Source organism: Penicillium cataractarum (genome assembly GCF_028827025.1).
Source record: "Penicillium cataractarum strain IBT 29864 chromosome Unknown utg000007l, whole genome shotgun sequence".
NCBI lineage: Eukaryota > Fungi > Ascomycota > Eurotiomycetes > Eurotiales > Aspergillaceae > Penicillium > Penicillium cataractarum.
Window position 1 is genome coordinate 616,157 of NW_026622743.1, and position 24,568 is coordinate 640,724.

General features: G+C 51.4%; 8 protein-coding genes across 8 annotated transcripts; 2 read left to right on the top strand and 6 right to left on the bottom strand.

Moving 5' to 3' along the window:
- N7496_007861 (class I SAM-dependent methyltransferase) lies at nucleotides 1-1,631 on the top strand (the record flags this gene model as incomplete). Its single annotated transcript, XM_056700780.1, is given in 10 exon segments — nucleotides 1-21; nucleotides 73-128; nucleotides 143-334; nucleotides 391-432; nucleotides 489-561; nucleotides 613-653; nucleotides 706-731; nucleotides 785-971; nucleotides 1,054-1,482; nucleotides 1,535-1,631. The coding sequence occupies 10 exon segments, from the start codon at nucleotides 1-3 to the stop codon at nucleotides 1,629-1,631; spliced, it is 1,164 nt and encodes a 387-aa protein (XP_056552843.1).
- Nucleotides 1,632-1,920: 289 nt separating this feature from the next.
- Nucleotides 1,921-3,231, bottom strand: N7496_007862 (uncharacterized protein; the record flags this gene model as incomplete). The annotated part of the gene is given in 4 exon segments (XM_056700781.1): nucleotides 1,921-2,460; nucleotides 2,480-2,532; nucleotides 2,594-2,943; nucleotides 3,056-3,231. The coding sequence occupies 4 exon segments, from the start codon at nucleotides 3,229-3,231 to the stop codon at nucleotides 1,921-1,923; spliced, it is 1,119 nt and encodes a 372-aa protein (XP_056552844.1).
- A 936-nt stretch (nucleotides 3,232-4,167) lies between these two features.
- Nucleotides 4,168-5,588, bottom strand: N7496_007863 (putative aspartate aminotransferase; the record flags this gene model as incomplete). Its single annotated transcript, XM_056700782.1, has 3 exons — nucleotides 4,168-4,229; nucleotides 4,294-4,399; nucleotides 4,455-5,588. 3 exons carry the CDS (start codon nucleotides 5,586-5,588, stop codon nucleotides 4,168-4,170), a joined length of 1,302 nt encoding a protein of 433 aa, XP_056552845.1.
- An 829-nt stretch (nucleotides 5,589-6,417) lies between these two features.
- Nucleotides 6,418-7,115, bottom strand: N7496_007864 (putative IgE-binding protein; the record flags this gene model as incomplete). The annotated part of the gene is made up of 2 exons (XM_056700783.1): nucleotides 6,418-6,798; nucleotides 6,861-7,115. 2 exons carry the CDS (start codon nucleotides 7,113-7,115, stop codon nucleotides 6,418-6,420), a joined length of 636 nt encoding a protein of 211 aa, XP_056552846.1.
- Nucleotides 7,116-8,819: 1,704 nt separating this feature from the next.
- N7496_007865 (beta-glucosidase) lies at nucleotides 8,820-12,155 on the bottom strand (the record flags this gene model as incomplete). Its single annotated transcript, XM_056700784.1, has 2 exons — nucleotides 8,820-11,393; nucleotides 11,484-12,155. The coding sequence occupies 2 exons, from the start codon at nucleotides 12,153-12,155 to the stop codon at nucleotides 8,820-8,822; spliced, it is 3,246 nt and encodes a 1,081-aa protein (XP_056552847.1).
- A 1,309-nt stretch (nucleotides 12,156-13,464) lies between these two features.
- On the bottom strand, nucleotides 13,465-16,862 carry N7496_007866 (putative mRNA-nucleus export ATPase (Elf1); the record flags this gene model as incomplete). The annotated part of the gene is made up of 2 exons (XM_056700785.1): nucleotides 13,465-13,518; nucleotides 13,578-16,862. The coding sequence occupies 2 exons, from the start codon at nucleotides 16,860-16,862 to the stop codon at nucleotides 13,465-13,467; spliced, it is 3,339 nt and encodes a 1,112-aa protein (XP_056552848.1).
- Nucleotides 16,863-18,118: 1,256 nt separating this feature from the next.
- mcsA (putative citrate synthase Cit1) lies at nucleotides 18,119-19,670 on the top strand (the record flags this gene model as incomplete). Its single annotated transcript, XM_056700786.1, has 3 exons — nucleotides 18,119-18,166; nucleotides 18,256-19,401; nucleotides 19,467-19,670. The coding sequence occupies 3 exons, from the start codon at nucleotides 18,119-18,121 to the stop codon at nucleotides 19,668-19,670; spliced, it is 1,398 nt and encodes a 465-aa protein (XP_056552849.1).
- Nucleotides 19,671-20,020: 350 nt separating this feature from the next.
- On the bottom strand, nucleotides 20,021-22,086 carry N7496_007868 (putative very-long-chain acyl-CoA synthetase family protein (CefD1); the record flags this gene model as incomplete). Its single annotated transcript, XM_056700787.1, has 4 exons — nucleotides 20,021-20,438; nucleotides 20,494-21,835; nucleotides 21,889-22,017; nucleotides 22,077-22,086. The coding sequence occupies 4 exons, from the start codon at nucleotides 22,084-22,086 to the stop codon at nucleotides 20,021-20,023; spliced, it is 1,899 nt and encodes a 632-aa protein (XP_056552850.1).
- Between the last annotated feature and the right edge of the window lie 2,482 nt (nucleotides 22,087-24,568).

Genomic DNA, 24,568 nt, shown 5'->3' on the forward strand with positions numbered 1-24,568 from the left:
ATGTCCGCCGAGATCGTAGTTGTAAGTCATGATAAATTGCCCAAAGCTTATTCTTTTTCTCACAAAAGACAGGACCCGGATTACTATACGCTAGATAAAGCGGTGGCTGCAGATGATGATTGGAAGTCGTGAGTGGGCCCAGCACAACGGGTGGCATGCTGCGGCTTTTGCTAAATCAAAGTTTCGCCAGCGACACGACCTCGCTGGCCTCAGAAGTTGCAAGGGGTCGTTTAGAAAATGGGCGTAGGCGAGTATATCATGCTAAACGCTCAATTCATGCGGTAGGGCTAACTAGGCTCTGCAGGTACCAATCTCTGAAGTCGGAGGAGTATTGGTAGGGCGATACCCAGACATTGAGATTGAAATCCCACGGTTAATTCCCGGCAACAGGTCTCCATCCGACGACCAGCAATTCGAGGCCTATGAAACAGGGTAAGTTATCCTGCCCATGGAAAAGAAGATCAAGCTTCTGATCACTATTCACGTAGCCATCTGGTGGCACTCCTGCTGGAATATCATCAGCCTAAGCTGCTGCACCGAGCTCCTCTCAAAAAACCGAAGGTAACGTCGCTGGCCTATGATGGACAGCGCAGCATACTGAACCAGACCTAGAATATACTAGATGTGGGAACTGGTAAAGGTAACTGGGCTATGTAAGATGAACAGATGGTGAAATTTTGTCATTATGCTAACATTTGCGTCTAGCGATATGGCAGATGCCTATCCTGATGGTGCGTCTCCATAATATGACCACCGACCTACTATCAGCGCTAATGAAAGCCAGCCACGGTCCGCGGTGTTGACCTGTCTCCTCCTCCGGTTACCTGGATGCCTCCGAACTGCGTTTTTGAATTAGACGACCTCCTGCAAGAGTGGACCTGGTCCGAGCCGTTCGATTTTATCTATTTACGCCACATGCTGGGCTCATTCGATGAGGAGGGATGGAATACGCTGTACAAGCGCTGCTATAAGTGTGTTATACCCCATTCCCTGCTATTTAGTGAGAGGTCTGCATTGTATCATGGTCGCGAAACTGATGTCTCAACTTTGCAGCAACCTCGAGCCCGGTGGTTGGATTGAGGAGTTTGAGCTCGATATCCGAGTCAAAACTGATGATAACTCTCTACCAGAGGATTCTGAACTGGCGAAGTGGGGTGAAAACTTTATGGGCTGCTCTGAACGAGCTGGACGGGCCCTCACCGTTCAGGAAACAATGCGATCAAAGATCGAGAAGGCCGGTTTCATCGACGTGCATGAACAGGTCTACAAGGTTCCCATTGGACCTTGGCCTAAAGATAGGGTGTACAAAGAGGTTGGACAGCTCAATTATCATCACTGGGTGACTGGCATGGAAGGCTATGCTATGTGGCTACTGACTAAATTTGGCGCGCCGACTCCTTGGACTGTCGAGGAGGTGCAGGTGTATCTTGCGAAGGTTCGGGCGGATTTGAAAAACCCGAGCATTCATGGCTGGCATTATGGGTAGGTTGATCTCGCTACCTCAAAACGTTCCAATGTTGACACGGTTCCACAGACGAAAAGTTTGGGCCAGAAAGCCTAGAGCGGGTGAGGTCAAGGAGGTCAAGGAGGAATCCGTAGAGGCTCCCGTCACGCCTGAACCGTCTCCTTGAAGGTTTCAGAGCGTCGTAGAAGTTGCTGGTATTCATGGTTTGTACATATATCCTAAGCTTGGACGCGCACTTATTATGACCCCCATCTTACACTTTTGGGTTGAGGACTTTCACCCAGTACATATCTTTCTCTTGCAGATATTTCCTTCTGTCCTTAACAACATATCATGCATTTGACACATACTGTAAAATTCTATCCCTCATCAGTTTCGTATCCAATTTTCTCTAAAGCCCACCTCGGGGGTCTAGGTCCGATCGGCTCTTCTAGGTCCTTCGCATTAGGGACTGTCTACTCTATTCCCGTGATCTCCTTCAGGTTCAAGTTCCCCGACTTATAGTAGGCCAGCAAATGGTCCATTTGCGTTTCCGAAGTTTCATTGAGACCTTTCTCGTATCCTTGAATGCACAAGAATTCCAAATTTCCCGGCAGGCAGTCTGCCAATGTGAATGACGCTCGCCTTTTTTTGGGGTTGACATGAACGCCCCTGGTGAAGAACAGTAATAGTCCAATGCCTATACTTAGGCTTTTCAGGGCGCTTAAATCCTGGAGTGATCCTTCAAGTTTCCATATTGAGGTGAGAAAGCGAAACTCAAGGGCTTCCTCTTCTTCAGTCAGCCATCCGGGATTCATCTCCACAGAGTCATCTTCAATGTTCTTATCATCCCAATCTTTCAACATCGGAAGGTGGCTTTCAACATCGAGATCAAGACTTTCCAGGGTATTTTTGTGCTGGTAACGTAATTTGAAAACGGGCAGGGGTGTGAAAAAGTGGTGCCCGTGGCCCCCGGGGGCTCTACCCCCAATCCTATACTGGAACTCCCGATCAACCTTGCATGATTATAGAAACCTCGCCAAGTAAGCAGGGTGTAAAGAGGAATGGTTGATGCAGATCCTGCTTAACTAGACGTCATGTGCTCAATGGCCCGTCTTCCGTTGTCGTTCTCATCCAAAAGATCAATACCGACAAATTCGATTGCTAGCAAATGGCCAGAAAATGGAAGGCAGCCCATGAAGTCGGTTCGATAATAATTGTCATGCACATTTTTAAGGGTTGGGTATTCGTTGATGATGTATACGTCGCGGAGGTTGTCAAGATACGGCTTACCCTCCGGGTCGACATTAGCGTGGCGCAGAAACTTGTCCAGGGAGAAGTGGGCGTAGTCGTCTTCATTGCAACGACCGGGAAACCACCAGAGGAAGGATTCTTCATTGAAAGGTCGTGTCATTGCCAGCGATATAAGATTGGTTGACCCAGAAATAACAATTGTGGTCAAGGCTTGTGCAAGAAATATGCCACGGATCTTATCATTGCTGTGAGAAAGTCAGATCACATATCAAAAATGAGAACGCTTGGGGCCATCCGAACCCGACATTGCCAAGAGAGCCCCATGTGCCTCCTTTCTCAGTTAACGCTGTCTTTTACATCAGCATATTGACCACACTATCCGTCTTTTGGCCCACGAATCTGGTATTTCGCAAAGCAGTCTGTACGAGCTGCATATCCTCGTCGCATAGATGGCGTTGATATCCTCCCATCCTGTACTCTTCGTTGGCCCGAGGGGTCTTGTGATACACGATTTCGCGAACGTTTATTTTCATCGCTCGGGTTGATCAGGATTTTATTGGGTTGGGGGGGGGGGAAGGATCCGTGTTGCTAGTTGAATAATGGCCATGCTATCGGATGGCGACCGTAGGGCTATGTTTATTTGCAAAGAAACTCGATTTGAGTCGCGAGCAAAGTATTAAGGGTGTCCTGAGGAATAGCATTTTTGAAGCGATGCAAAAGAATATAGTAGAGATTCATCTGATTTAGACTCTGTAAGCTCGCGAAGTCGCGACACGCTAAGGACGCTAGCCCAGGCATCCAGCTTGATTCTCGAGGGTCCTTGCTGTGGCTTAGGAATCTTCTTGAGATGATAGGCGATAGATCAGCGCTATTAGATTGGTGAAATGAGTTTTTTATTCTGACATCACTCAGGTAAATTGATTCCTTCGCTCCTCTGGCGAGCAAATACGATTTTCTGACGCGTCATTATTGTTATGAGGGTGAGTGGACGATGGCGCAGCGAAAGTAGAGCCTCACATTTTGGGAAGGTGACTCATGCTTCCTGCGTGTTACCTCAAGTATGAATTGGGATTTCTCCTCTGTTAGTCTATCAATATTGACAACTTGTATTACAATCTTTAGTGTGGAGATACTGGACGAGAGGGTATGTTTTACTCGCTCGTATTATCGGTTTTGTCACAATCAAATTGTTTGAAAGCAAATATATAAGCTCCAACAGGACGCATGAAGGGAGTCTGCTGGTCAAGTTTGATAAAGCTATTATGTACTCGGTCGGTACCTTCGGTGGCTTTCTATCCTCACGATGGAAAACTTTCACAATTTTCCGTTTTCCCTGTTTCGGTAATTCGAAGTCGAACAAAATACATGCCGTCTATCCTTCAAGTTGTATTCTTCCTCGGTCCATCAAAGCGATTTCTTGCATCAGTCTATGAATTTTGCAACCAAGAACGAAGGCCACGATGACGCCTTTAGGTTGTACGAACAACGTCGTCAATCGCCTGGGCGACATATCCAACATTACGTTCGTTTACTATAAAAATGGTCAGTCATACTCTTTTGGGTGAATTCCTCTGTCTGTAATGTCAGAAACTCACGTCCAGAAATTGAAATTCTACCAGATTTCAACATATATATGTGATACTCCTCCCGAATCGCGAGAACCTGTGGCTCAGATAGCCCGATATATGTGAACATACCGATCTGCTTCGATGTCAACGACGGAGTCGGTTAGTTGCACGGAACACGCATTACATACCTGGTTCACAATGTGCTTCCAGTCCCCAGGTGTTTTCAGTTTCAGCAATTCGTCATATAGGGTATGTCTCATACGCTGGATTCTTTGACTCATTGTGGTGAGGTCTTCAAACCATCTCTCACGGAGTCTCTGGTCTGCCAACACCGTTCGCACTATCTCTGCGCCACCTCTTGGAGCCATAGAATACTCTCCACGAATCAAATGACAGAGAGTCGCCTGTAGATCCTGAGTCACGTCATGTACTGCGGGTCGAGTGACCACATGCAAAGCTCCCACTCTTTGCCCATACAAGCCAAAGTTCTTCGAGAACGATTGCGCAACACAGAACTCCGGCATATGCATATCGTTGAAGAAGTGTCGTATGGCCCATGCATCCTTATCAGCATCTCCAGACGCGAAGCCTTGATAAGCGAGATCAAAGAAGGGAATCAGCCCTTTCGCATTGCACAACTTGGCTAATGCATCCCACTGTTCTCTTGTGGGGTCCGCGCCAGTTGGATTGTGAGCGCATGCATGGAGGATCACAACGTCGTTCTTACGCGCGGACTCTGACAAGGTCCTAATCGTGCCTTCAAAATTGAAGGATTGAGAAACGCTGTCGTAGTATGGATAAGTTTTCCTTTCTACCCCAGCGAGCTCCCAAATGGTATGATGATTTGCCCATGTGGGATCTGGAATCCAAACACATCCTGGGCGGATATTGCGAGCCAATAGTTCGGCACCCAGTCGGTTTGCTCCTGTTCCGGAGACGGTTTGTACTGAGACAACTCGACTTCTCGGATCTTCAATAACGGCCGGGGCACTTGATTTACCCTTTCCAAACCCAAAGACGAGGTCCGCCGCGAGTTGAAGGAAGGCACGATCGCCTTGGATTGCAAGGTACTCATGTCTGCCGACATTCTTTGCATCGTAGAGCTCCTTTTCAGCATCCTCCACAACCCTCAGTGGCCACGGCGCTCCATCTTCACTGCGATAGACCCCTATTCCTAGATTGACCTTTTGCGGATGGCTGTCTTGAATATAGGCGCCATTGACGGAAAAAGGCTCGTCGAGTGGAGTTGGTGGAAGGCTCGAGAATAATGAAATCGTTTGCCGCTTCTTTCCCAAGTCGGGAGCTTCGGAGATGGATCCCATGCTGTGATGATCTGTTTTTCGAACTTCTTGGTTGGTATTTCCGGTAAACAGACCATTGTGGATTATTTTCAGTTGAATTTATAGATTGCCGGAATTAGGGTTGGTTGAATTGCTCATTGTTCAAATACCCGGTCCCAGCCGTCAAGACCCGTCACGTTCCGCCGGGGATGGCGGGGTGCCACTCGAGAGAACGAGGGTGGAAACGAGACACAAGTAAAATCAAGTGAAAGATAAGAAAAAAATAGGGAAACGCTATACGTACGTCACCGTTTACTTATTTAAGTATAGCGGAAGTCTTATCGTGGTTGAAGCATGAATCATGTGGCATCGTGCAAAGGCTTCAACTACCTTTAATCAATTTCATGCAGTTCACTTCGGTGCGTCATGGGCAACCTTGTAGACTTTTCGTGCACCGTTCCGGCAGAATTCTGATGAGCCAAAGTGTATCGAGCTCTGTCAAGGAATCAAGGAAATATCGCCTTCTACATAAAATGCAGATAGTGTACAGTGTTTGTTAGATGAAGATTTTGGGCGTATGTCTACCTCGGAATCGTACTCCTATGCGTAGGAGAGAAAAATTAAATATGTGTAAAGAGCGAAACTCGAAATTTCATGCAGATTTAAGCCAAGGGAATATCAAAGAATGTACCCGAATTAAACAGAGTAATTCAATCGAAGCTACTCGCTGTCATGAATTATCTGCCTTCGACCACAGATACAGAACAACAATGTACAGGGTCAGTGGTCACCAGGACCCAGACTATAAGCTTCAATACAAACAGTGGCCTATCTTCATACCCTCAACACTAATTACGGTAAGTAGTGCTGTTTAGATGTACTCCCAAGCAAGGTGTCCAGAAGAAATGTTCAGACCAATAGCCATAGCCTCGAAGCCAAGGCAGTCATTCACATTTCCAGTGGGAACAGTCGCGTTCTGCAGCGCGGCAAACACCTGCCAACGGTTGGCAGTCGGACGAGCCTGGCGGCGAACATGACGAGCGGCCATGGTAGAGTTAGCCGGGGCAGGGCAGGCCATGAAGCCCGAGGCACCCTGACCTGCGTAGGTCCAGGTACCGAGTGACTGGCCAGGGGTGTACTTGAAGGGACCCTGAGAAGAGCCCGGGGGGATGTATCCCGAGTGGGGAGTGGTGAAGCTCAAGGCGCCAGTGCGGTCGACGTAGATGCTCTGACCACCGGGCACGATGACATCCTGATAATTCTGTTAGATGAATCAAGCTTTTTGGATTTTTGTTTGGTTGAGCGATGACATACCAGGGCATTGTGGGCGTAGATGATAGTGTCGTTGGTGCCCTGGGCGCAGTTGGGGACGACCTCCGGGCAGTAGGTCTGGCTCTTCCCACCAAGCCAGAACTTGCTGCCAGCAGCAGTCAAAGGCAAGAAGTGGATAGGCGAGCCGGAGCGAGCGGCGGTGACACCAAAGGCGCCGTTGGAATCTTTAGTAGCCCAGCGAGAGCCGGGGAGGGCAGCAGCCAGAGGAATGAGGGACAGAAGTGCGGACACCTTCATTTTGAATGAGCGAGTAATAGGTTGTTTGGTAAAGACTGGTTTGGTTGTATGTGATGGCGAAAGGAGATGCAAAATTTCGGTTGGAAAGGACGATGATGTCTATTAAATACGCCAACGTCGGACGGATGTGAATGAGAGACGGAGTTTTTATATGATAGCTCCATCCACTGGACCCTTCTATGGGCCGTCCAGGGTCTTCGTATCGCAAGCGATCGACATCTACCTGCAACAAAAGCTGCTGCGACGGTACCACCAAAATAGTACCAGGAGTTGATATCATCGCTTCGCCGTATGGAGTCGCTTCACATCTATCAAAGCGGGCGCTGAGCCACCATGTACCCACAAGGAGTCAAATTCCATCGGCAGTATCGATGTTGGGAATAGTGCAAAGTTTATGCGTACTCTTGGCCAATAAGCTAACTTTCTGGCCTGCAGACTCATTCCATGCCCAGTATTCTTGAAGTTCGCTTTTCAGGTACAGCAATCCCCTATTGGGGGAATTGGTCCTGAGACAACGATGCAGAGTTCCCCACCGAGAGAGTTCAAAGATCGACAGCCACGGACCAGGACAACGGCGCTCGATGGGGCAAGATTGCCACAAGACAGGATAAACATGGAAACGCGATCTGTGTTCTCCATGCAGATTTTGGAGATTTAGCAGGCAAGTTGGATGTTGATTGATGAAGACGGAATATAATCAGCGCATTCGGACCCGAACTCGATCAGAATTTGCCTCGAGGGATCTATTCGAGGACCCTGGCAGGTGGGTCGTTTCAGCCAAATCAACTTGATACAGATATGAGTAGTGATCGACGGGTGTTCCGGTGGAGAGCTCCGTCCTGCTTTGCTGTCAGTATCGCTACCAGGACAGTGAAGAAAGAAGAAAGACGCATGTTCCTGCCTAAAATAACGACTCACGGTCGCTATTCGGTTCAATGTGGTTCAGTGTGTCTCTATCATATTTTTGGCAAAGATTTCGGCACAAGTCGAGGTCGTCTCCACGGGCCCACCAGATGTCTCGGAGGTGGATATAATTGACATCACTGAGCGATGATGCTGCCCGATCATACGAATGAGAATACGGAGACCTCCGTATCTGTCCAGGACAATGATATTCAGTGATGAAGTGATTGAGCAGACCCTGGATTATTCAGAGTGCTGATCCTGCAGGGTGGAGAACAAACCCGGTCTCGAAGCAATATGTGTGTGACAGGAAACGAGGGGATCGACAGTCTCCGTGTTAACCGAACGGAGACTCCTCCGCTAGCACCGCCACAAGGAGAAAGACCCTCTTGCCAAAGACGATGTCAGAGGGGCGTTGAGAAGGCAGCAACAATAGAAAGAAAGAAGGCGGGACTGGACAATGTTAAGAATCAGTGCCGTCGGAATAAGCTCTGCCGTGGTGAAATTAGAATCAGCCAAAAGACAGCCACCTCGTTGACCGAACTATAATTAGTGAGCAATATAGGAGTGGTCCATAGTCCTCAATACCCTGAGAATCAAAACTTGTGTCTGGGCGCATATACAGCCCGATTTTGTGCATCTATTCTTAGAATAACCACCCCGTCTATGTACAATACACTGATATCCAAAGCATCCCATCGCTGATGTTTGCAAACCCCAACGCCGACAAAATACAGCGATTAAAAATGAAAATAAAGAAGAGGACCGTAGTCCAAAGAAAGGCAATGTTGACAGGAGAACTCAAAACTCTGCAACGAGCGGCAGATCTCGAGAGCTCCGCCCAGCCCAGATACGGAATGTGCCTTCAATCGGCATCACCCAATTCTGAGCTCGCACACTCCAATAACTCAAATCCTTTCGGGACAACGTCATCTGAACGTTAGTGCTCTCACCAGGTTCAAGAGAAATCTTGGTGAAATTTCGGAGGACACGATCGGGGAACTCAATGTTCTCTCGGGACTGGCCCAAGCCGCGATGTTCCGCAACACGTTCCGGGAAAGAAAGGTAGATCTGCACCACCTCTTTGCCAGGTCGTTGGCCAGTGTTGGTAACCTGAACAGACACTGCCAGCATCTCTTCGTAGAGAGATGGGTTACCACCCGGTCCGCCGCCTGCGTCGGAGGGGTGCTGGCGCGTCTTGTACCCTTCGGGGTAAGGGTAGGAACCAGGTTTTGTCCCGGCTCGATCCCGGGTGTAGGGGTAGATGTACTTTGACAGAGCTTTAATACTAGCTGGGAATCTAGTCGAAGACTCTGTTGGTGGTTTGGTGTCGTACCGTGGGGGATCAATCTCGTCCTTGGGACGGTCGGATGGGAGACGAGACTTTTCTTGCAGGGGCTGGACCACGAGTGAAGAGATGTTGAAGGTAGTGTAAGACAAGCCAAACCCAAACTCGTAGCGCGGAGTAATATTGTTCTTGTCGAAATACCGATAGTCAATGTAGAGCCCCTGATCAAAGGTGATCTCCGGCTGCCTGTCTCTCGTATCGTAAAGCACCTTAGCGTTGGGACCATAGTCTTCGAGCGATCGGCCAATTGTATAAGGCAACCGGCCGCTAGCATCAACGTCGCCAAAGAGAACATCTGCCAAGGCGTTGCCACTTTCCTGTCCGGGTAGGTTGGCATAGAGAACAGCATGTACTCCAGGCAGATCGATCCAGGACTCCATCACAACAGGGCCGATAGAATGCAAAACAACAACGGTCTTGCCTTGACCGCCGCCACAATGCGTAGCCACACGTTCAATGAGCTTCGCACCGCTGTGTTGTAGGTCAAGATTATTACGGTCTCCAAAGATGTCATCGTCGTGAAGGAACCCCTCGCCTCCGTCAGAGTTTGCAAAGACAAGGCAGAGATCCTGGTCTACCAGGTTCTTCAGCGCAACGTCATTCCCCAGGAATCCTCGCACATCACTCGTCTCTGAATGCCACGCAAGTCGCAGGGCTTCCCAAGGACTGATGAGATACGGGAACTCGACCGCACCACTTCCCCAGCCAGAGCCAAGGGTACCTTGGTTGCAGCCACGATCGGCACAAATATTAGGACCTTCGCCGGGACCAGCGTCCTCGCCATAGATGCCGACACGATAGGCTCCTTTCGGGCCAGTAGCACTGCGTGAGAGGGGGAGGGTGTTGTCGACATTCTTCAAGAGAACGGTTCCTTCCGCGGCTACTCTCCGAGCTACGAGGGAGTGTGGGAGCGACTTGGACCCTGTGACTTGCGCGTTCACATAGTGGTTGACCACCTCGTGCGTATCGTCATCTTCGCTCCCAGGATGGAGCCCTCCCATTTTCTCGTTTGTCCATGAAGAAAAGTTCGGTCCACCCTTTCCCAACGGCGGAGGTTGGTCCCACGAGTCCTGGCGGAAGTGGTACCAAGCCGCAACGATACGGGTGACCATGTCGTTGATGCGCTGCATAGGTACGGAAGTGTTGAGAGCGGCCTGTGTCAATCGCATGCCCCAGAAAGAGTCACCGTCCGCCCAGTCTGCACCGTCACCGGGCATGCTCATATCAAGACCGCTCAATGCACTCTGCACACCAGATCGTTGAGCAAGCCAATCAGATTGCACAAAGCCTTGGAAACCGAGTTCATCTTTGAGAAGGCCATTGAGCAACTTGCTGTTTTCGCAAGCATAGCTGTTGTTGACTTTCTGGTAGGAGCACATGACACTTGCAACATCGGCACGCACACTCTCGGCAAAAGGCCAGGCGAAGACTTCGTGGATTGCACGGTCATCGACGTTAGAAGAGATAGCATTTTCGTTACCCCATTCGTTGGCTTGGCGATAATGCTCCTGTTCATTCATCAAGAAGTGTTTGGCTGTCGCCATCACACCGTTGCGCTGAATGCCACGGATAGTCTCTGAAGCAGCCACTCCCTGGAGAACAGGGTCGGATCCGAAGCCCTCCCAGTTGCGACCACCAGCGGGCATCATTCCCAAGGGCCCCATAGCCGGCCCCAAAATAACATTGACTCCCTTCGCCCGCGCTTCCTGCCCCAGCGCAAACCCTCGTTGCGACATGAGTTCACGATTCCAGGTGGCCCCTGTGGTGATCCCAGCTGGGAATGCGGTGATATTATCCGCAAAGCGAAGACCTAGAGGACCATCCTGCAGGCAGAGTGAGGGGAATTGGACATTTTCAGCGGGCCCGGTATTTCCAACGCAAAGTCCCATCTGCCATCCTGTCCCAGTTGTGATGTTCACTTTCTCCACCAGTTCCATGCGTTCCACGAGATCATGGGCCTTGCCATAACTTTCTCTCCACGCACCATTGGTCCCACCAAGGGGAGTCGGATACCACGGAACAGGCGACTGTATAGGTCAGCGATGAATTTGATAACGCACACTTGCAAAGGGGTCGTGAAGGCGTTCGCCCATCGGCTAGAGGATGAAGGCTCTTACATATTCTTTGACAGGTTTCCCACCCATCACCCACGGCAAACCCTTCGTCGCAAGCCACATCACTAGCAATGCAATTGCAGCCAGCGGGAAAACATGCCACCAGGCTGTGATATGTAGCAACGACTTTATTCCGGAATTCCAGATCGTCTTCTTGTCCTTGTACGGCGTAGCTCCCACGCCTTTATGTGTCGGGATCCCGTAATCATCGCTATCATCGTCATCCAGGATGTAATGTGAGGCGCTATGATGCAGATCCTCATCGAACGTTTCCGACAGTATATCCCGCTCATGATCCAACATGTGCTCGATCGCCTTGCTCACATTGCGCGGTTCCCCGGATTCGTCGCCGGGAATGGGGCTCGCAGCACTCGCAGAGCTGGGTTCTGGAGTAAATTGGACTCGCTTCCCTCGCTTTTTTGTCTCAGTATTCTTATCGAGTGGTAGGAGCTTGACGTTCGCGTCGTCTTGGGTGGAGGACTCGTCGCCGCTGGAAAGGAGGTCGTCAAGGTAGGGATCGGGCATTGCGGTGCCGAGTTCGCGATTGGTGGTGCGGGTCACATCATCCAGTGTGCTCGAGGGGTGATCGTCGTCAGAAGATTGGTTGTCTAGCGATTGGTACTCCTGCCGACGCGTATTCGAAGCTCCCGGTCCGGAGCGGGTCGACCTGGTCATCGCGCTGGTCTGCTTGGCAGGTGGAGAAGAGTGTCGCTTTTTCAGTCACACAGCATATGCATTCTGTAATCTGGCAATCCAAATTGCAGAGCAAAAACTCGACCGGGATCGAGAGAGGCAAAACTGTTGTTGAAAAAAGTGATGCGTCGCAAGTTCGGGGGGCAACAACTCCTTAACAGAGTGGGTCACCTGACAACTGAAAGCGGCAGCTGTGGGACCCTGGCGATCAACTTTAAAAGCTTCGAGAATCGAGATACATGTCTTCAATGTATGGTTTCATGTGAATTGGAGCGTCTATTGGAAGAATTTGTATAGGTGACGAATTTCAAACATTAGTCTGTTCTTGTCAGTGATATTCTGTAATCAAGTGATATGAGCAGAACCTGCGATGAATATTGAAGGCGTTTACCGGAGATATTATAGTCTCCTGGACTCATTACCGCCATATACCAGACGCTGAATGTCACACCATCTGAAAATAAAAGAAGTGTCTCTTCCATGAATTGAACCTTCAACCTTCACGTTCCCTATATACCTCCCCATAATGCTCCAGCTCGATGTCACGATGCCAAAGTACATACTTTAGAGGCTGGCCCGGGACTACATATAACAAACAGTTACCCCCTACACGTACAATAATACCTTAAATTTTGACAATAAATAGATTCTTATTACTAGGGATACTATAGTATATGAAGATTTTATTTAAAAAAAAAAATAAAAATAAAAGAAGAAATTGGCGAGCAGGGGGGTTCAGCCTGCTCGCCACTCTCCCCGCCTAGGGATGTGCCCGGTCATCCGTGGAGTCGTGCTCGACATCGGATACCTGTCAACATTTTTCCCCTCAATTTTCCTTCACAGGGGCACACCCATTGGTCACCATCGGATTGGTTACCAACTAGGCCATATGAGGGGGGAGAGTACCTGGAATAACTGGAAGTTGGTGATAACCCTGATTTGATGCCCGAGTTTCCTTTTTCATACGTTGTACCTCCCCAGTGACATAAATCTACTCTCCATGCAAATCGTCAAATATACTGGAAAAAATCAATGTTGAAAATAATATCGTATAGACAAGAACTTTTGTTCAGGGGGATCGACCAGATATCTATCACCGGGTCAAGATCCAATCCAAAGATGTGTATCTACCTCGCAGGCAAAATCAAATAAACCCAAACGCCGTCTATCGAGATCCCATGCAAAAAGCCACAAATACTAGGAAATAGGTACTGATGCAGAAAAATGTGCAGGAACGAACAGTCATAGAACGAAAAAGCCATTAAACATCAACATGTCGTGGTAGACGTGCTCATGCTTCGTCATCGGTGTCAACAGGCTTGGGGGTGCCCTTGGGGGAGTTGAGCTAAGAATTGGTCAGTGAATGATTGATTCATCAGGAACAGGAAATTTGGGAAAACTCACCCATTCAATGTGACGAAGACGACGGCGGGCCTCGCGCTCCTTCACCTGAGCACGGGTCAACTTCTTCTTCTTCTTGGCGCGGAACTTCAGCTCGCCCTGGTCCTCAGCGCCAGAGTTGACGGCCGAAGGAGCGGCGCTAGTGTTGGCGGAGGCAGCAGCAGAGACACCAGCGGGGGTGCCAGTGCCAGTAGGGGAGTTGGTAGCGCTGTCCTCGAAGCGGTCCAGGCTGATGGCAGTGTTGGTACGGCTGACGACACGGCCGTCGGCGACGTGCAGTTGCTCGGGGCAGAGAGCGCCCACAAACTCCTCGTTGTGAGAAATCATGACCACACCACCCTTGAAGTCACGGATGGCGACGGCCAGACCACCGAGAGAGTCACGGTCCAAGAAGTTAGTCGGCTCGTCCAGCACCAGCAAGTGGGGGTTGTTCCACATGGCACCAGCCAGCACGACCTTGACCTTCTGACCACCAGACAGACCGGAGATCTCGTTGTGGTTGGCAATCTCAGGGTCGAGGCCGACATCCTCAAAGTGCTTGGAGATGGTCTTGGGCTCGAGGACACGGAAACCGAGACCCTCGCGGGAAGCCTCGTGGTCGTCGAACTCCTGGACCATCTTGCTGAAGCCCAGGTTGTCGAGAGTCTCACGGGAGATCATGGTGTTGAACTTGGGGAGGAGACCAACCCACTTGACCTCGTACTGGAAGGACTTCTTCCACTTTTGGCGACCCATCAAAGCCTCAATGCGGCGAGCTCCACGGCCGTCGCCCAGGTCAACGGGCTTCTCAAGCTGAGCCTTATCGGCATCAGTGAGGATGCGAGTCTGCTTGAGGAACACCTCGCGATCGTCACCGTTGGCGTAACGCCACTGCAGGTACTGGCTGGGGGTCTTCTCAAGATGCATCTCAACGTGCTCCAGGGCATGCTGCTTGATGTAACCGATACGCAGGTTGGGGTGCTTCTCGACCTTGCCGCTCTGGGGAACAACCTCACCAGTGAGAATCTTGATGAAGGTAGATTTACCAGCACCGTTTCCACCGATGATCGCGGTACGGGAGGAGAGGGTCAGGGAAAGGGAGGCATCGGTCAGAGACGGCTTAGGGGCACCGGGGTAGGTGAAAGAAGCATTTGTCATCCGGAGGATAGCGCGAGTGTTGGACTTGATACCAGAAAGGATACCAGGGGGCGGGAACTTGAACTGCACGTTGGAGGCAGACAGGGTATAGTAGCTCTTGCCCTCAGGCTTGACCTTGACGAAAGCAGCAAGGTTTCCAGGGTAGCAGACCAGCTTCTTCTGCTCGTAGTGGTAGATGTCGGTGCAGACCTCGTCGAGGAAACCGGAGTCGTGACTGACGATCAGACTGGTGATATCGGTGTGCTTCTTCAGGTACTCCTGCAGCCACTTGACGTTGGCAACATCCAAGTGGTTAGTAGGTTCGTCCAGCAGGAGCACATCAGCCTTCAGGAGCATGGCACGGGCAAGGGCCAGCTTCATCTTCCAACCACCAGAGAGCGAGCCAACGGGCTGGGACTGGCGACCCTCAGGACCATCGGTGAAACCGAACTCGAGGAGAACGGAGCTGATGTGCTCCGTGCCCTGGGCAGCGATCTCGGGGTTCTTGGCAACATACTCGAGAATGCTGAGTTCGGCATCCTCGCCCTGGTTGTGCTCGACGAAGCAGGTGCGGACTTCGGAGGGGGGAGGGAAGCCCTCCAGCTTGTCGTTGGCGATACTGCGCATCAGGGTGGACTTTCCGGCACCGTTGCGACCACAGAGACCGTAGCGGTGGCCCTTGACGAGACGCAGGTTGGTGTGGGACAGCAGGAGCATACCACCGTACGCGAGGGAGAAGTTGGCGTCGACGATGACAATCTCGTTGGGGTCGGTCTGGACGGGCTTTCCGAACTTGCGCTCATCCTCGGCGAGGAAGTGGGCCTGCACAGCAGAAGCGATAGCTTCAGCCTGCTCGCTGGGGATCAGACCACGAAGGTAGGGGCCGATGGAAGCAGAGATACGGTCGATCTTGCGGCTGTTGATGTCTTCACGGACCATGCCGGCAATGAAGGTCTTGGCCAGGTCGGAGAACTTGGCATCGCCGAAGCTGACGAATCCAGCAAGCTCCTGAATCTTGGGGTTCAAGACAGCCAGGACTTCCTCGGGGGTAGTCTTAGAGATAGCACCGACAGCAACGTCGTTGTCCTTCATCGCCGTCTCCATAACATCGAGGGCACGGGTGGCCAACTCACGAACCTCGGGGAGCGAGGCACGGTCCTTGATAGCCTTGACACCGGGCTGAAGCTTGGGAAGGAAGACACGAGCCTCAGCGGGGTCGTGAACCAACTTGGTCAAGTTCTCGACGACAACGACGGCCTGGCGGAGGGTTTCTTGAGGGGTGGTCGGGGCATTAAGGGTGCGCTCAAGGAGGGGAGTGAGGAGGGCCAGGACGGGGGAGGTAACGATGGCGACGAAAGTGGTCTGCGACAAAGCGTGAATGGCCTTCTGCAGAGTCTGAGGGGAGGGCTGCTCCATAGTCTTGATGAGCAGGGGGATGCGCGGGGCAACGTCGTCGTTGTACAAGAGGGTGGTCATGGTAGTCATAGTCTTGGTAGCCTGCTTGGCCACCTCGGCCTTGAGGTCGTGCATGCCGGACTCGACGATGGGGATCAACTCCTTGAGAGTCTTGCCCATAGCCTCGCGCAGCACATCCTTCTCATTTTCCTCCTCCTTTGTACCGTTGCCCATCTGTGCACCAGTAGCCATCTTGTCGAGGAGCTTGTAACCACCGACAAATCCTTGCCACTTGCCAGTTCCCTTACCCAGGTAAGCCTCCAGAGCGGGAAGCAGCGCATTGGCCTTGGCCTCGGGGCTCATGCAAGCATAGAGGGCGTCGATGGCGTACTGCGCAGCATCGCGAACGACGGCACCCTTGTCGGCAAGAGAATCTAGAACGACATCGAGGATGCCACCGTTGTGCAACAGGAAAATGGCCTCGCTGAGGGGGAACTCGCGGGGGAACCGCTCAAAGAGAGCGCCGAGAATCAACATGGCGCTCTCGCGACGAGCTCCATTCTTCTTATCGGTGGCAGCCTTCTTGGCCTCGGCCAGAACATTGTAGTTGAGGAGACCGGAGGTTCCGACACTCTGGATGAGCAGGTTTGCGACTGCGTAGGAGCCATCTAGGGACTGCTGGGAGGTCTCGGCTGTGAAGATGGTGTTGAGGAGTGAAGAAATCTCTTCGGTGGTGGGGGGAACCCCGGAGGGGCCTTTAGCGACAACGGTCGGCATGGCTGGGGTATCAGAAGGTGATACCAGGTGTGGCATGATCTTGAGAGTACAGGACTCGAAGCTCCTGGTATGTAAATATACCAGAGATGGGAAGAAAAGGGATGGGTTGGTCGGCGGGGGGGCCCTCAAGCGGATGGGAGGCGGGGGTACTCCCGGGCCAGCAAAGGAACAAAGACTGGTAGGTGTAGAACGCAACTGAAGACGAGAATATCAGACACAATGTAGAATGAATGTAAATGTCTGCACCGTGACACCGGTAGATAGTCGAATCCACGCGGGGCTGTACAGGTGAGAAGAGAGGAAACAAGGTGACGGGGATTATTAGGAGGAGTATTTGCGCATCAGCGATCGGGCTTATCCACACAATTTTTTTTTTGTTTGGGAGGCGACAATCCTGCCCAATCAGCGGGGCTGTTATCAGCATGAGACACCACTAACCGGGCCTGGCTAGCCTTATCAGTGGACGCCTGAGGCAGCAGAAAAAAGCCTCAACTGCTTATGTGATGTATTTCTGCCTCAGGTGTCTACAATCGGACATCACGGGACTTCAAGTCACGAGATCTCCAGTCACGAGCACGTTGGCCCGCGGGTGTACCCAATGGGGAAACACGCGGCTGCACGGGCGGAATGCCGATGTTTGAGCAGGCCGGATGAACGATGCGAGTACGGAGTTGACCATGGCAATTTTATCAGACGCACAAATGTTATTACTCCTTTTGTTTCAAATCCTTCCTCCTTCCATCCGAGTTTCGCTGGTTCGTCTGGCCTTGGTGCCGCTGACCTCCTCGGATAACCGGACATAGTGTGCATAGATATACATCGGCGGGCGAAGGAGGACATAACAAGCAGCAGTGAATACAATTTGCAATACTAGATAGCATACACAAGACACTTTTGAATGAGTCTTTTAATGATCAATATTTTCTATGAAATAAAAACTGTACAAAATTGGCCGATCTCGCCAGGTGTCCGCATGCAGCCGCCCCGGGCCTCGGTTGAACAAGCAGTGCAGAAGCCCCGCGTACAACCGACATGCGGTCAGATGTTATTAGTCCCGGACGATCACAAGTACCTTTTTCTTCCCTTCCTTTTGTGCTTTCACTTATTCCCATTGAGATCTCATTGAACCTACTCGCTGGCTTGTATCGAAAGCAGCGTCTTCTTCTTCCTCTATAAACCTCTTTCTCATCCCTCGATTCCCCCCGCATTGAGTCTCCCGCCCCCGCAGTTCTACCCCGGACCCATCAACACACACAATGGCCCTGAGCTTCAGAACCACCCGCCACGCCTCCAGATTGGCCCAGGTACGTCTTGCTTCACGCTGTTATGGTCAATGATCAAACGGAAAACACTCCGGAATAAACAGACTTCTCGACTAACACAATTCCTACAGGCCTCCCGGCCGCTCTTCTCGGCCCGACACTATGCGACCGCCGAGCCTGACCTCAAGACCGCCCTGAAGGAGGTTATCCCCGCCAAGCGCGAGCTCCTCCAGAAGGTCAAGGCCCAGGGTGACGAGGTCATCGGCGATGTCAAGGTCAGCAACGTCATCGGTGGCATGCGTGGCCTGAAGGCCATGCTGTGGGAGGGATCCGTCCTGGACGCCGATGAGGGCATTCGCTTCCACGGCAAGACCATCAAGGACTGCCAGAAGGAGTTGCCCAAGGGTACCTCCGGCACCGAGATGCTCCCCGAAGCCATGTTCTGGCTGCTCCTGACCGGTCAGGTCCCCTCCACCGCGCAGGTGCGCGCCTTCTCGCGCGAGCTGGCCGAGAAGTCCACCTTGCCCGCTCACATCCTGGACCTGATCAAGTCTTTCCCCAAGAACATGCACCCAATGACCCAGCTGTCCATTGCGGTTGCTGCGCTCAACACCGAGTCCAAGTTCGCCCAGGCCTACGAGAAGGGTCTGAACAAGGCCGAGTACTGGGAGCCTACCTTTGACGACTGCATTTCGCTCCTGGCTAAGATCCCCCGTGTCGCTGCCCTGGTCTTCCGCCCCAACGAGATCGATGCCGTGGGTACCCAGCAGCTGGATCTTTCTCAGGATTGGTCGTACAACTTTGCTGAGCTGCTCGGCAAGGGCGGCGAGAAGAACCAGGACTTCCACGATCTGCTGCGTCTGTACCTCGCTCTCCACGGTGACCACGAGGGTGGTAACGTGTCAGCCCACGCTACCCATCTAGTTGGCAGCGCTCTGAGCGATCCCTTCCTGAGCTACAGTGCCGGTCTCCTGGGTCTCGCTGGCCCTCTCCACGGTCTGGCCGCCCAGGAGGTTCTCCGCTGGATCCTCCAGATGCAGGACAAGATTGGAACCAAGTTCTCCGACGAGGATGTCCGCACTTACCTCTGGGACACTCTCAAGTCCGGCCGTGTTGTCCCCGGCTACGGTCACGGTGTCCTCCGCAAGCCTGATCCCCGCTTCCAGGCCTTGATGGACTTTGCCGCTACTCGTCCCGATGTCCTCGCCAACCCCGTCTTCCAGCTCGTCAAGAAGAACTCCGAGATTGCTCCCGGTGTTTTGACCGAGCACGGAAAGGTATGCCTCATAATATTCGCCAAACAAGTACCATGAGCTCTTGACTAATAATGATTTCCTCACAGACCAAGAACCCCCACCCTAACGTCGACGCTGTCTCCGGTGTCCTCTTCCACCACTATGGCTTCCAGCAGCCCCTGTACTACACCGTCACTTTCGGTGTCAGCCGTGCCCTCGGACCCCTGGTCCAGCTCATTTGGGACCGCGCAATGGGTATGCCTATTGAGCGCCCCAAGAGCATCAACCTGCTGGGTCTGCTGAAGAAATAAGCTCTTGGATGACGTGAATCGATTCCCCGCTGGCTAATCCGTGCCCAGTGATGAAAATTATGTTAGCGAGCTTTTTCTGTTTTTCCTATCTTTCTTATTGTTTAGACTGCTATATCTTGTATCTCGCTATACCTGAACGAGGTTTTCGTGCCAGGCCGTGTTCTTGGCTATGAATGGTTCTATAGACTCTTTTGTCAATCGAAGCAATTCAAATTCTATTCTCAGAAATGAACCCGCAAACAATGACAAGAAAGAGTCCCGTATCATACAGAATGCCTTCATTTCTAAGAAACAGTGTATTCATTCGGTGCATCTCTTAATCCACGTATATCAGTCTACAGTCATCCCACTCACAACCGAGCACTCCCATCCTCAATCTGCTTCCAATCCTCCTTCCCAAAAGGCGTATACGCCTCATCCCCCGGCGCAATCCACAAGAAATGATTATCCCGACCATCCGGCACCTTCGTCCCAATAAGATTCGGGTCCACTCCCTCTTCACGCAGTGGAACCTTATTCTGCTTATGGTTATGGATATGCGTGGGGTTATCGACTACACGCAGGAAGATGGGCACTGCGTAACGAGGAAGCTTGGAGCGGGCGTAGCGTGCGAGAGCAGCGTAGTCGAAGGTCTGTCGCGCTTCGGGGCTGATTTGCAGTGCGACACAGCCGGCACGGCCTTCGTGGTTGGGGAGACGGACGCCGTAGACGTTGGCTTCTTGGACGCCGGGGAATTTGCCGATTACTTCGGACACTTCGGCGGTGGCACTGTGGGGTGTTAGTCTATTCAATGGTGAATAGTTGTGGTGGCTTGTTTACTTACACGTTCTCGCTCTTCCAGCGGAAAGTATCGCCGAGTCGGTCGAGGAAGTACCAGCGTCCATCACCTTGACGGCGCAGGGCATCGCCAGATCGGTAGTATAAATCGCCCTTCTTGAAAACATCGCGAAGATACTTCTTCTCCGTTGCAGAGTCGTTGCGCCAGTATCCTTGGAATGCCTCCTTATTCGGGATATTCACAAGGATCTCACCACCTTCATCGTATGATGCTCGCACAGCGAATCCCGTCTTCGCGTCACGAAGCACATCACCCGTCTCGGGATCGATCGCAACGGGTACGAAAACGTTATGCAAGAGACCACGCATCAAAAGGCCGTGATGTCCAACACTTCCCGCGGTGAATGGTCCCCTATTATAGTTGAACAGGCCAAAGATACCTTCCGTGCTGTTGAAGAATTCGCCCACCTCGGGAACACCGAAGCGCTCACGGAATTGTTCCCAAACATCTGGGCGAAGTCCATTGCCATACATGCATCGCACCTTGTGCTTGCGGTCCAAAGGTGACGGGGGAGGAGCAAGCAGGTATCGAGCGGTCTCACCAACGTATACAAAGATAGTTGCCTCCGAGTCTCGAATATCCTTCCAGAAATTGCGCACGCTGAACTTTGGCCCCAGGGCGATACTGATACCCGTGGTCAGACATGCAATGAGACTCATTGCTGCGGTGCCATGATACAACGGCATACAGCTGTACCAGCGGTCACCATCAGGGCCTTCTACATCGCCCATCGCACCGCGCCGAAGGGTCAGGGTCGTGTAGAGTCGGGACATGGTGAATGCACAGCCCTTGGGCATACCGGTCGTTCCAGAAGTATACAGCAGGATAGAAGGGAATTCGCCCTTCATGCCCAGCGCCAGCTCCTTTGGTGGCAGAGTAGTCGGGAACGTACGAATATGAGCCTTGAGAGACTCGTCCAAAGTCAAAAGCTCCATGCCCAGCTCGCCGGTCAACGTATCCCGACACTCCTCCACACGTGCAATGCAGACGGGATCTTCATCTACCAGGGTGAGCTTTGCGCCGCTGATTTTGAGACAGTGGACCAAAGCATCGCCAGTCAAGTTATGGTTGATAGCCGCCGGTGCGCACCCAATACTCCAGAGCGCAATCCACGCGATCAGAAACTCTGCTCGGTTCTGCAGGAAGAAGCCGACGAGATCCCCCTTCTTCACACCGTTTGCCAGGAAGAAGTGTGCATATTGGCAGGCCTGCTCTTGTAAGTCACGGTATGTATATGACCGCTCTCGCGTCCAGAGAGCTATCATGTCCGGGTGTCGTTTCACGGTCTCGAGGAGGGGGAACCAAGCGTTTGCTTGTTTTTTCGCAACTGCAATATCATTAGTCTGGTGCATTATGATGGACAGAGGTAAGGATACGTACGAGCTTGCACTAATGAGCGCTCACTCTTCTTCATAGTCCAAATCGCAGACATATCCTTACTCAAGTGGAATTTGGCATCGAGGTATGCCGCTACGGTCGCCCCTCCCGCGAGCGCAGCTGCGGCGGTGCCTAAATGATTTGTTCAGCCATACTATATCTTAAGGATATATCTGTGAGAGAAAGCATACCGAGATCCATGTTGATTCAGGGTTCAGATCACTTTGTGGGGAATATAGATCTTCGCCAAGGCTTTGCGAGCTTGACAATCAATAACTGAAAGTAGGAAGAGAGTAAATCTAAGTCTCTCGCTTTCAAAATGAAAAGCTTCTCGATCAAGTAAACCCGTAGAGTCACTATGCTGGCAAATTCGAGTAAAGCAAAAGCGAAAGAGGTGAAAACAGCCCAAAAGAGTGAACGCTGCTGTTGCCGTGAGCCGAGACCACGACCATCCTTCCTCGGCTCAACTCAACTTCTCCGCACGACATGGCGATGATTCAAGGCTGAATCAACGAATCCGCGTTCTTAGTTCGCTTTGGTCTCCTTCTCGCTAACAGCCCCATAAACAGTTTCGAATCACGCTAGAGGGCCCATTTGCCGGTGGGGGCATTCGATAATTGGGATGCGGGGAAAGGAGCTACCCCCAAGTGATTTGATCATCACCTCGGCTCTTCTCCTATCGTTGTGCCGTTTGCATAGTAGGTGGACTGGGCTGCGCATAACTGGCGGGAATATTCATCAGTGTCTTTTCGCTCGTTTAGCCCCCACCATTCGGCCGTTGCAATCGGGTGACTCTCTTGTTGGTGCAAGCGTTTCATGAACCTCCATGCCCCTGGCGTCCCCCTTTCGACGCCCACCGCGCCTGCGGCTATATAATGCGTTGAAGATTGGCAAAGCATCATTCATTAATGACCAGGAACTTCCGGCAGTGAAGGAGCTTGTAAAGATTCAGCAACTCTGAATATCGCGAGGGCTTATGATTGGATGTTGGTCCGCCGTGATCGCGTCCCGGCAGAGGCCATAGAAAATCCACATTGTGGGCATCCTGGAGAAGGGAGACCTGACCATCCCAAGGGCAGTCTTCAAGTCTAGTTGCGGAAATCTGGGGGCTTCTGGCGAGCGGGACTGATATTTAATTGCCCGTAGCAGGTCGGGTGGTGAATCCGAATGAAGTCGAGCTTGTTAGGCTGAGAACTTCGGACGCAGTGTATGGCATCATCTGCTAAACTACTCGAGTCAACATCGTCCTCAGGGAATAGGGTTCTTTATTTCTGGATAATCTCAGCTTTTCTACCATGGAATTGTGAAAATCGCATCACAGAGAACCATCTCTTCCGTGGAGAGTTAGAGATACGCAACACGGAACCCCGCCGCAGCCATCTGGCTCTCCACACGGTCGCTCTTGAGTATTTTCCGCTCACCTGCCGAAGAAGTTAGCAACTACCATGTCCGATATCCTGCAAGTAACACGAGATCCTGCTGTGGTGGTATTATCACTGTGTTCGCCGCAACACGACTCCGTTAGACGCAATGCCGATGCTTCGACCTCCCGTCTTACGCCTAGGCGAATGGCATCAGTGAGAACGGCACGCATCAGCCAAGTCAATAAACAACTCAAAATGATATGACTCGAGCCTAGTGAGGTTTGCGTCAAAGCTCAAGTTTCGCCATATACTAGAGTGGATCAGACTTGGAGGGTCCTTTGGCTAGATGGTAAGCCATCCTGATGTCGAAGACTCCAACTCTCGAGCCCGGAAGATCAAATTGCACACTCCTCGGTCGAAACGAGAAGCCTGTGTGAAACTTTCATGCCATGAAGTGCAGACAAGATAATTCGGTTATTCTCCGCATTTCATTGTTACACAGGGTACTGGGCGTTGAGGTGCAGCTGCAGCTCTATGCAAACTACGCGCACATCACATCTATAAAAAATGCACATACGTTATGAAAAGGTGAATGCCCCATATTTACCCTTCTAATCCTTAGATCTGTATCTATTTTTCTTGTTCCTTAAACCGAGAGATCGTTAAAATGCCGTAGAGTATCCTAGCAAGTTCCCGTAGGCTATCAGGGCAAGACTCATCTATATGCTCCTCTCGTCCTAACTATCGCAGATTGAGCGAACAATATCAGTCCTACAAAGTTTCGTAACTTCCGTTATGTCCCTTAAACAGCCAACGGAGTGATGGGATGTAAGTCTCGCACTTGGTGAGCTCACAGCTTCAGCTCAGCATTTTGATTGGCGCTGCTTTTCTTCTTCTCGTTATTCCCGGCCAGTATAAGAAAATAGAAGACCGCCATAGCCAAACTCACTTAGAGGTTTGATTCAGTTCTTGTGTAGTATGAAGGGTTGCAAGATCCAACAGAGTGGGGGAGGGTTGGAATTTTGCCCAAAACTGATGGATCTCTCTTTGGGGGAGTCTCTTGCTTTCCCAATTTTTCCACTCCCCCAAGGCGAAATCTCTACGCTTGACAGTTTCTTTCCAGGGACCATTTGTGTAACCGCTCGAAGCGCCCCAAAACGCGAGTCATGTCCCCTGCATTAGCCCCGAAAATAGGCTGTGTCTATTAATGGTGTCACGAGGGGCGGAGCATTCCCCCTCATCAAAAATGACTTTGTTCTTGACTTTTTCTTTTCGGACGAACTTGATTTATACTCTTTTCTTGTGATGATTAGATGAGA